This window comes from Euprymna scolopes, chromosome 15 (genome assembly GCF_053919585.1).
Source record: "Euprymna scolopes isolate OS-2025 chromosome 15, ASM5391958v1, whole genome shotgun sequence".
Taxonomy (NCBI): domain Eukaryota; kingdom Metazoa; phylum Mollusca; class Cephalopoda; order Sepiida; family Sepiolidae; genus Euprymna; species Euprymna scolopes.
In genome coordinates this window covers 78,392,965-78,405,447 of record NC_136496.1, presented here as the reverse complement: position 1 = coordinate 78,405,447, position 12,483 = coordinate 78,392,965, and the positions used below count along the sequence as shown (strand labels likewise).

At 30.9% G+C, this 12,483-nt stretch overlaps 1 protein-coding gene across 1 annotated transcript in view; it reads left to right on the top strand.

Moving 5' to 3' along the window:
• LOC145293927 (PR domain zinc finger protein 14-like) overlaps positions 1-12,483 on the top strand; it is a 334,529-nt gene that overhangs the window by 295,130 nt on the left and 26,916 nt on the right. Inside the window, exon 7 of the mRNA XM_080140752.1 lies at positions 762-888. Within this exon, the coding sequence (XP_079996878.1) occupies positions 762-888 (127 nt within the window). The remainder of the gene's footprint in view (positions 1-761; positions 889-12,483) is intronic.

Here is a 12,483-nt window from a genome sequence, read left to right as displayed (position 1 = left end):
TTAGTGACGTGTACTCCAATTCCTGCTGTAGCTGTTTATTTGAACCTGAAAATTGGTCAGTCGTCTCATGTAGCAATAACATACTGAATTGTCAAGAGTCAACGACAAGTTTAAAGATCTGGAAGCCTATTGAAGGCATCTCGTATTAATGTCTTCCATACATGAAAGTTAGATTTCATAAGTAGAAAAGAGAGTATGAAACGCATTTGATGCAAAGAGTTAAAAGAAACTTATCACTTCAAAGTAAATAACTGTCCAACAAGTGTTAGATAGATTCCGTCCCAGAAAACAGCAACTTTCTCTTTTCAGAAACATGGAGTATGAGTACTGAAGGAAAAAAAGGGAAACGAGAGTAACGCAACTTTTGAAAGTAAACCCAAGATCCACTTTCTACTTTCTCAAAGTTTATTACAAATAGTCTAAAGCGCCCCCACCAAAGAATACTGACGGAGCCGCTTAAGCAGGTTTTGTAGTACAGGCGGAATTTCACCTTGTGCCTCGGCGTTTTTAACCTCTCTCCTCTTGCAGAAAAGATAAATAAACATACTACTACGTGTATAATTTTATCAATGGGGAAAGTATTTAAAAAAAACATTTATCGTTTGCGGTAATATGATAAAGAAGTCACTTCCGAAATATGAAAAAATAGTGTATCGCATTAAATCAATTGCTTGTTAAACCTCAAAAGAATAAACTATCGGATTGACCATTGCTCTATTATTTTAATTATCTTATGTTTTTTTTTCCCTTACAACTTACAGGTCATTTGAAAAAAGAGACCGTTTACGCATTCACATACTTCACGTGCACGAGAAGCATCGACCTCATAAATGTATTGTGTGCAGTAAATCCTTCAGCCAATCCTCGAGCCTGAACAAACATATGCGGGTAAGGAAACTTTACTTTCACTTTCGATTGTCTTTTTCTATTTTCACTTTCACTAGCAGCGCACACATCAATTGTATATGATTAGGTTTCATTACTACGGCCATGAAAACAAAACTACCCAAAATCAGTTGAGTCAAATTTAGTATAATTTGCATATTCGAAAACTTATAATGGTCACGTTTACTTTGTTAGGAAATATAAAAAATCTAGTCAGCGAGCAGGATTTTCACACACAAAACACACACACGCATATATATATATATATATATATATATATATATTATAATATAAAGCTGAATGTGTGTGTGTGTGTGTGTGTGTGTGTGTGGTCACGAATAGGCTCCTATATGGTTGACTATTTTAAAAAACTGATTACATATAATGCTAGATGATGTATCGAGACAGAGGAATGTGTATGTTTGATCTGCCAGAACACTGGTTCATTAAAATTGTGGGGTCTGCATTCGCGCCTGGTCCCCAAAGTATGGAAATAATAAAATTAAACATAAAAAAAAAACGTTTACAGGTGTTTTTGATATAGATGTACATAAGAATACTTTGATAAGTATGTTTTAACTTAAATAAGAATTATACATAAAATTGTGGGGTCTGCATTCGCGCCTGACCTCCATAGAATGGAAATAGGCACAAACTTTAATAAAGAATTTTTATATCTATCTGCGTAAGTATACTTTGATAATTATGTTTCAGTTTGAAGAAATATGGTATAATAAAATTATGGGGTGTTCGTTCGCGCCTGACCTCCACAGAATGGAAATATATCACAAAGTTTAACAAGGTTTTTTAATATAGATCCACAGAATATTGTGATAAGTGTTTCAGTGTAAACAGATATGGTATAATAAATTATGGGGTTTATCTCTTTTTACTTTGATCATATTTTTCTTTGGTTTTGATACCTCCAAATTCGAAGCTATCTCTTTACAACCCTTCCTTTTCATAATCTATCATACTTTCATAAATCAGAGTCCATTTTCTGTAGGCTATTTTTGAACCGAGTCAACGACGTGTACTTTTGCTAGTATATATATATATATATATATATATATATATATATATATATATATATATATTAAGTAATGTGATTGATAATTTAAAATTTAAAAATCAAATTATAATTAAATTAAAAATCCGTTTCATAAGAAGGAACAATAACAAAATCAATTATCTGTATGATCGTTTTGGAAAACAATGCTTTTTATTGTGGTATGCATCAAGTTATGTACAATAATTACATATAGTTTTTTAATAAGCAAGTTCTCCTCGTCAGCAAATTTTGAAGGGTTTTTATTGAATTTAAAAGACACCATAAATAAACCTAGCATTAAAAGCAAGGCAGATGAATCTGAAAAAATTGAAATAAAAGGTCTGGATTTAAAATTTATAAGAAAATTAATATGGGTTAGAGATAGAAATAAGTAGAGAAAAATATAGATTTGAATTTACATAATAAATTTGCTTTAAAAATATATAGAGATATTTACCTTTTAATTTTTCGCTTTTTGAAATCAGGAACTATGGTTAAAATACTCATTTAGATGTTTGCTATAGCTTTTTATCTTATTGAATGATGAATTTTAAAAAGGGGGGGGGACGCTCGTGCAGTAAATTTTTTCCGTTAGCGTATTTTTGATACTTTTAATGCTAGGTTTATTTATGGTGTCTTTTAAATTCAATAAAAACCCTTCAAAATTTGCTGACGAGGAGAACTTGCTTATTAAAATCTATATGTAATTATTGTACATAACTTGATGTATACCACAATAAAAAGCATTGTTTTCCGAAACGATCTTACAGATAATTGATTTTGTTATTGTTCCTTCTTATGAAACGGATTTTTAATTTAATCATAATTTGATTTTTAAATTTTAAATCATCAATCACATTACTTAATATTGAATTAGCTCTAGGACATTTAACTATCGAGCTTATTACATATCTAAATTACAACGAGCACTTTCTATTTCCTGTATTTTAATTAAACTAGTAATTTCACTGTTACATTAAAATACACTCAGCTCTTTAGACTATTGTTCTAACCTCCTTTAAATTATATATATATATATATATATATATATATATATATATATATATAATCATTCCTTGATCATATATATACTAGACTACCCGTGACCCGCTGGGTCAGTATGTTATATTAGCTATGAAATTCATGTATGAGCGTGACACTTGTGACGTAAAGAAAATAGTTTTTTGTGACATAGCAGAAACATTTCTATGAAAGTATATTAAAATGAAAAAAAGAATATAGATATATTTCTATGAGTCGTTCTGTTTATAATTGTGTTTAATCTTGAACAAAAAACTTACAGCCATTTAATTATAAGTGGTTTGCCATACTTATAGGTAAATGTGCACTGAACAGATACCATAATACTTACTTAAATTCAAATTTTTAAATATCTATTAATTTAAATGTGGAAAAAAATATTCGGTCGCTGAAAACGTACACAGTAAAGCAATACATTGTAAAATAGTAGATTTATTTGTAAGAAAATTGCGTTAAAATAACGTAAACGTAATACAGAAATGAACGATATAAGAAAAAATGCAGAAAGTATTAACAATTGTTTATTTTGATAATTTAAAACGCAAAAAAAATTAGGCCGCTGAAAACGTACACAGTAAAAAAATACGTTGTCAACAGGTCAAAGTTGATTTATTTGTGAGAAAATTGCGACAGTATAGTTGTAATATAGAATAGTTGCAAAACATCCCATAAACTATAGAATTAATGTATGAACATGACACTTGTGACGTAAAGAAAATAGGGTTTTTTGTGACATAACAGAAACATTTCTATGAAAGTATATTAAAATGAAAAAAAAAATATAGATAGATTCCTATGAGTCATTCTGTTTAGAGTAGTAGTAGGGAAATACATGTCAACCAGTAGTAGTAATAGTAGGATAAGGAAGAGGAGGCATAGTAGTAGTAGTAGTAGTAGTAGTAGCAGTAGTAGTAGTAGTAGTAGTAGTAGTATCAATAGGAGGAAGAGGAGTCGTAGTAGTAGTTGTAAAGAGGAGAAGTAATAGTAGTAGCAAGAAGAGGCATAGTAGATGTAGTAGGAGGAGGATATTGCGCAAGCAAACAAGCAAACAAGCTAACAACCAAGAACGACATAGTTTTCGTATTATATATATATATATATATATATATATATATATATATATATATATATATATATACGTGAGATTAAAGCACTTGAAATATGTGGATATTACGTAAAACTCAACAATCATTCGAAAATATATTCAGTACAACAATTCTGTTACTCTTTTTGCTTGGCTACATCATTTTTCCAACCAGTGGCATTTATTTGTTATTTTATCTCGTAATAAAAGCCATGTAGAAACATGCTTATACGTAAGAATATGCAAATAGAGCGACCGATACCTTGTGATTAAACAAACATCTTTATGTGTTTCGTTCCTATGCACGCGTGTATGTGCGTGTGATTTTTTTTTCTAGAAACTTATTTCTGTGCCCGTTCTTTGATAACCGTATGATTTTTCTTTTCTTTTAAGCGCCAACGTTCCATGAATTTAAACTGCCGATCCAAAAAATAAAAATAAATAAAATAAATAAATAATAATAAATAAATAAATAAATAAATAAATAAATAAATAAAAAACAAAAAAGCATATCTTATTCCTGGAAAGTCATACATTGTTATATCCATTGCAAATATACATGAAGTCACGCACGAAAACCTCAATTTCATTATCCTCTTATTTTTCTTCTCTACTTATAATTCTGTACTGCCTTTTCTTTTTTATTTATTTATTTTTTTGTAATAATCATTTCATTCGTTCGTTCAAGCCTTCATTTTTTTTTTTTTGCTATGTTATCCGCCATTTTGTATTTGGCATATTTTTTGTTTTTCCGGTTTTCTTTCTCGCTTCTTTTGTCGACCCAACTGCGAACGTTTTTGCCCGAAATTTGCAAGGAGAAAATCATATAAGAGACAAGGATTTTTATCGCTTGAAAGAAGGGGAAAATGAACAAACGAAACGGGACGAATTGTTATTCAGATGAAGCGTGTAAAAAGAAGTAAGGAAAGAAATAAGCAGATAGGAGGGAAAGGATAGAAAAGAAATGACAACAAAAACAAAATAGATCAATAAACAAACTGCATTCTACATCGGTGTGTATAATTTACTGCTATAATAATAATAATAATAATAATAATAATAATAATAATAATGATAATGATAATGATAATAATAATAATAATAACAATAATAATAATAATAATAATAATAATAATGATAATAATAATAATAATAATAATAATAATGATAATGATAATAATAATAATAATAACAATAATAATAATTATCAGAATCATATTAATGATAATGATATTAATCATATTAATGATAATGATAACCATTGTCATAATAACAATGATAATAACAATGATAATGATAATAGGATAATGATAGTAATAATGATAATAGTACTGCTGATAATAATAACTATAAATATAATGATAATTATGATAATGATAATAGGATAATAATAAACATGATAATGATGAGAATAATTATAATGATAATAATAATGATAATTATTATAATGATAATGATAATATTAATGATAATGATAATAGGACAACAATATTAATAATGATAATAAAAATGATAATAATAATTATTATTATGATAATAATGAAAATGTTGATGACACTAATAGCAACAACTCGAAGAAAGCCAATATGATACCAGTAATGATAGAAACATTAGGAACAGCCCTGAAAAACCTACAACAAAGACTAGGAGAAATTCGTATCAAATGGAAGATTGTCACTCTACAAGTGACAGTAATGATAAAATCTTAAGGGAAATCTTAAGGGAAACGCTCGAATACATCAATTAACCGACATAAACTACAAACATGAACCAACCACATGGAGACTGCAATAGAAGTAAAAGAAAAAGATGAAAGGGACGCTACATGAACCCATGTCATAAATTTGACAATTACATCAGGCCTCTCATTGTATTGTTTTGGGGCCAATAAGAGTGCCCGATTTTATTCTCTGCGAAGCGTTGCACTTGTGCGGGCTTTTTGTATTTTGTGTGTGTTGTCTTCAAAGCAAGCAGCAGAACTCTAAAGAAGGGCTCTAAAACTCGACCCCTGCGGGAGGCATGGTGGCCCCAACTTTCATCTCTTTAAGACAGTTTATCTTATACCTAAATAATTAGGCTCATTACTAAGAGTCGGTATAGACTTGAATTATTTAGTATAATTACCGAATTAACATGATCATAGACTTGTGCACTATGCTGAAAGTGCGAATATTGGATCCTTTACATCATAAGGCATCTTGTTGACCATTCTATGGCCGCGAACATCTATCTTTGAAGACAGAATGAACCTGCTTCCAATTCCTGTTGAAAATAAAAAAAACTAACCCCTTGCGAGGTTGATACCAGCTCTGCTTTCAGAGGCCAAAAAATGGGCATACTCTTTTGCAACCAAGGATCAATAAAATTTGTATTGGATTTTAAAGGTATGCCTTTGTTGTTGTCTCGTTTTTTTTCCATTGTTTAAGGAGAAAAAAAAAGAACGTTATATCTATCACGTTTCACATACATTAAAAACAAAATGAGATCTACAAATCGGTTAAGATAGTCTTTGGGAGTTAAGCTGATGTCGTTAAGATAAAAAAAATCAACTTCATCCTTTTTAAAATAAATTGTGCTATTAAATTCGAATTCTATTAACCTGCCGACTAAAACCGTACAATTAAATAAATTCATTTCAAAAAGTGATTGGTTTATTTAAAAAATATTTTTTCTGACAATTATGAAATTTCATAAATATAGAAAAAATTTTGTTTTTAATTAAATTGTTGCAAATGCAAACATTTCATGTTTGGTGTATTTTTTGTTTTGTTTTGTTTTTGTCGAGATCTTTAGATAGCCTGCTCTTGCAGCACCAGAAAAAAGAAAAGAAAAAACAAAACAAAAAAAAAGAGAGAAAGAAAGGAAGAGAAAGAAAGGAAAAGAAAAAGAATAAACAAATAAAATAAAATAAAATAAAGGAAGGCAAAAAACCTAATTAAAAGATAAGAAAATCGCGTTTTCTAATAGTGGTTAAACAAAACGTTCTATAGGCACGAAAACGAGTTAAATTGAATAGGAAATAGAGACGAAAAGAAACCCAACGATGAAAAAGAAACGGACACAATCCACAAACATGTCGACGATGAAAACGAGTTAAATTGAATAGGAAATAGAGACGAAAAGAAACCCAACGATGAAAAAGAAATGGACACAATCCACAAACATGTCGACGATGAAAACGAGTTAAATTGAATAGGAAATAGAGACGAAAAGAAACCCAACGATGAAAAAGAAACGAACACAATCCACAAACATGTCGACGATGAAAACGAGTTAAATTGAATAGGAAATAGAGACGAAAAGAAACCCAACGATGAAAAAGAAATGGACACAATCCACAAACATGTCGACGATGAAAACGAGTTAAATTGAATAGGAAATAGAGACGAAAAGAAACCCAACGATGAAAAAGAAATGGACACAATCCACAAACATGTCGACGATGAAAACGAGTTAAATTGAATAGGAAATAGAGACGAAAAGAAACCCAACGATGAAAAAGAAATGGACACAATCCACAAACATGTCGACGATGAAAACGAGTTAAATTGAATAGAAAATAGAAACGAAAAGAAACCCAACGATGAAAAAGAAACGAACACAATCCACAAACATGTCGACGATGAAAACGAGTTAAATTGAATAGGAAATAGAAACGAAAAGAAACCCAACGATGAAAAAGAAACGGACACAATCCACAAACATGTCGACGATGAACGACTGTTTAATCATGTTTGAAGAGAACTGTGTAAAAAATTATAATCAACGTTTAAAAGCAGAGTAAAATGGCGAAAGGAAGAAAACAAAAATCGTGTATCGTAGGTCAGGTGGATTCATTTCAAAATGTTGTTCCGAGAATGGAGGGAGATACCATTTGTGATTCTTATCCCGAATCTGTTGTTTACACATTTTAATCAACTCGAGGGTATACTGATGCCTGCCTTAATTGGAGAAGAAATATCAGTGTTTGCCTCACAAGCAGTTCATACACACAGGGAGGATGAAGAATCCGAGATAAATTGAAAAGAACGGAAAGCAACGACTTGTCTGGGTTGCTGGATATGTGTTCGTGAGTTTTTGTTAGTTGAGCCAATATTACCGTAAAACACAGCTGATATATCGCTTGATAGCAAGTTAATTATTAAGCTTAGCATGTTGCTCTTTGGTTGGTTCAGGTTGTAGTACTTTTTATTTATTTTTTTCTTGTTGGCTAATGGTAGTCGGAGAAAAACTCTATATAAATAAGGCACCCGGGAAAGGCTGTCAGGTCGAATGGCATTGGATGAAAGCGGTCCTGCTTCATATTCTGAAATTATCGAGAATTTAGAAAGAGGGATAGGAAAACGATTCAAATCACGCGCAATAAACGTCTCGCGTGATAATGAGCTGCATCAACACGAGAATTGAGATGAAAGGTCAGTTTTACTTGAACTGTTGTGCTGCTCTTCGTTGTTCATTTCACGTTTCCGCAGCTGTACTCCTCGATCTTCTTTTTTTGCCCCAATCGAAAACATCGAAATTTCGATTTGAACCTTTTTATCAGGTTGACAAGAAAGTTCTTGCCGTTTTTAACTTTTGAATTCAGAGGAACTTATCTCAGCCAAAACAAACATTTACTGAATAGATTAAATAGAATCAGAAATTATGGTGATACTCTCTTTTGTTTACTTCAATGTATATTCTTTGAAATTGTTTGGTAGAAAGAAATCGAACAGAGTGCTATATATATATATATATATATATATATATATATATATATATATATATATATATATATATATATATATATGAGAAGCATGTCGTGGTTTGCTTGAAGCATTGTTTATCGGGTAAAAAGTGTGTTTGAAGGCTTATCAATGCACGGATTATTCAGTCGTTGTAAAGAGATAAATAAATCTACATATCTATAAAAATGAAACTGTCTGTCTGTGTATGTGTCTGTGTGCGTAAATTTCCTTACCAAAGTACTCTATCAATTTTCAGTCTACAGATTCGAGATTTGACATAAGGGATATTGAGATTTTGGGAAAACCTTTTTAATACGTTTTCGGCGAGAAATTTGGCTGTCAAGGGGTCAAAGTTCAACGATTTGACTTTTGGGTCTAAACACTTGGAATTTTAGATGTAGGTTACTTGGACATGGATTACACTTTTTCATTTGATTTAAGTCATAAACAATAAATGTTAAGGGATCAAAATTCGGGTTAAAGTTTAAAAAATTTGACGTCTGCGCTCTCTACCAAATTACTCACCAATTTTTTGTTTAAACATTTTAAATTTTACATAAAGTGTATTCACACATAGGGCAAGCTTTTTAATCGGATTTTGACCGAAAATTTTGCTACAATGGGGTCAAAGTTCAAAAGATTTGACCTTTGCAGTCTCTAGCAAACTATTCAGCCAACTTTAGGTCTAAACATTTTAAATTTTACATAAAGGGTATTCAACAAGCGTTTAAATCAGTTTTGGGGCGAAAATATGGCTGGCAACAGGTCAAAGTTGAAAGAGTTGACCTGTGCAGACTCTACAAAACTCCTCCGCCAATTTTCTGTCTAAACACTTGAAATTTTAGATGTAGTTTACCTGGACAGGAGTCAAACTTTTAATATATATATACATATGCATATAAAGTTATGAACAGTACATAGGGCCAGAGAAAAGCCGGGCGGAACTGCTAGCAAATAAATAAATAAATAATAATAATAATAATTCAATATTTTAAAAAATTGTTTATTTACTTGATTATAGATGGTATATTTCAACTTGAGGTTGTACACACACACGCACGCACACACACACACACACAAACACACATATATATATAGAGAGAAAGAGAAAGAGAGAAAGAGAGAGAGAGAGAGAGAGAGAGAGAGAGAGAGAGAGAGAGAGATACAAACAGACAGACAAACAGAGAAAGAGAGAGATTTTCAAAAACGAGAGCGATAGGATATACAACAATAGCGGAGACGGCAAACAACATTAAGTTAGAGAATGTAACAGCGATAGTAAAGTATGGGCCAGTTTCAAATTGCTTTCTTTCTTTTTCATTTGTTCTTTTTGTTTTTGTTTCGCTTCATATTTCCCAATTGTTTTACTTCATTTCCTCCCTTCTTTCTTTCTGTAATTGTTTTTTTTTTGAAAATTAGTTCTTTCTAGTTGCATTTGCATTTTCGTTAGTAGTAGTCTAGACATCTCCCCCTCCTCCTCTTTCGACTTTCATAGTCTTTCTCCTCAACCCTCAAATGCTGAATCCTTTTCCTTTCTTTCCCAATCACCCCCACTTACCTAAAAGTAAAAAAATTACACGGAAACGAAACCACTGAACGTGGACAATGATTTACCAAGTGACGATCCTGGATGCCATGTTTGAAAACATGGGAAATAACTCGATATGATCTCGTCCTGTCTCTACCCGCTTCTGTTTATGTAAGACTAACACTATTCGCGGTCAATTCTCAATTATTAATGAAGCACTCAGACAAAATCACTGCGATCAGAAATTCCGTCCACACCCAAAGATGTCGTCTCTTTTTCTTCATCGATTATCGTTCGCCATCTTTATGATTCCATGTCATATTTCAGAGCTTTGTATGTTCCATCGATTTTTCCCAGGAACAGGCGCGAATTAAAACACACACACACACACACACACACACACACACACACACACACACACACACACACACACACACACACACACACACATATATATATAATGAATAACAAATAAATAAAGTGATGACGATAAAAATAAGAAATAATATTTATACAATAATTAATAAGATATAGAAAACTCTACATAGATATGTGGAGTAAATAATATATAAGAATATAAGAAATAATTGATAAAAGTTCAAAATTAAAAAAATTATTTGATCATTAATTACAGACCTTACTAAAACTCTTTTTTTATTTATTAATTTAATTTTTTTTACGTTGTAATATATTTATTGTATCTTTATTTTATTTTTCTCTGTTGTAGTTTGTTTTTTTCTATGCTATTCTATGTTTGTATATTTTTAACTTCAATCCAAATAAATGAAATAAGTATGTGCGCTTTTATTTTTTTTATGTAAGTTAATCTTTTTATGCTAGGTTTGTTTCTATTTATAATATTGCTTTTTTTCCCTCTTCTGATGAGAAGTAGAAAGTTTCGAAATATCATGGTCAAAAGTGTTTTTCTTATATTTCACATGTTTTACTGATTGATTGTATGACAAAATCAATTTTATTTAACTTTGAACTATCATCAATAGTTTCTTGTATATATATATATATATATATATATATATATATATATATATATATATATATATATATATATATGTGTGTGTGTGTGTGTGTGTGTGTGTGTGTGTAGTCATCCATATACAGTACCGTTTCGTTGTTTCATAGCTCATCAGTGCGGCTAGAAGGCAACTGCCACAAGCCAGGATGGAAACCCGACCGCTCAAATGACAGTCAAGGTTCTTACCATTGTGCTATACGGCTGCTGCTGTGAGAGTAATGAATTAACGATGTTTTGACATATATATATATATACACACACACAAGTATGTACATTACGACGATATTTTCCCATTGACAACCGTTGCGTACACTCATTAACCCTTATCCTCAAATGGTGAATCCTCTGTAATATATAATGGGCTTTTCCGTAACCACAACGAAGGTAAATGTTTCTCGCATGTTTTTCCCGTTAGGGATCGCCTCCCCTCTTTTTCTTTCTATTCAAAAAATGCTACATTGCCAAAAGTATGTTTATTCATAAAGTCTGAGGAAATACTGGTGTTTGAAAATTTTCAAACGATATAATGCTCGAAACTGTCGAACTGGACATTGAAACAATTGTAACATAAAATGAAATACACTTTTCGTTGCCATCAACACCTTGTCTTGAAGTCTTGGTTTTGCACACACAGTATATTAATGCTCAATTATGAAATGTGATAATTTTGTAGCATAATCCTTAAGTCAACCATTTTTGGCTTAAAATCCATTGGTATATGAAAATTTACTGAATTACACGAACCCAGCATATTACATATAAGCCTACATATATATATATATATATATATATATATATATATATATATATAAAGCTGAATGTGTGTGTGTGTGTGTGTGTGGTCACGAATAGGCTCCTATATGGAAGACTATTTTAAAAAACTGATTACATATAATGATAGAAGATGTATCGAGACACAGGAATGGGTATGTTTGATCTGGCATAACGGTGGTTCATTAAAATTGTGGGGTCTGCGTATGCTCCTGGTCCACAAAGTATGGAAATAAAAAATTAAAAATAAAAAAAAAACGTTTACAAGTGTTTTTGATATAGATGTACATAAGAATACTTGATGTGTATGTTTTAACTTAAATAGAGATGGTATAATAAAATTGTAGGGTCTGCGTTCACGCC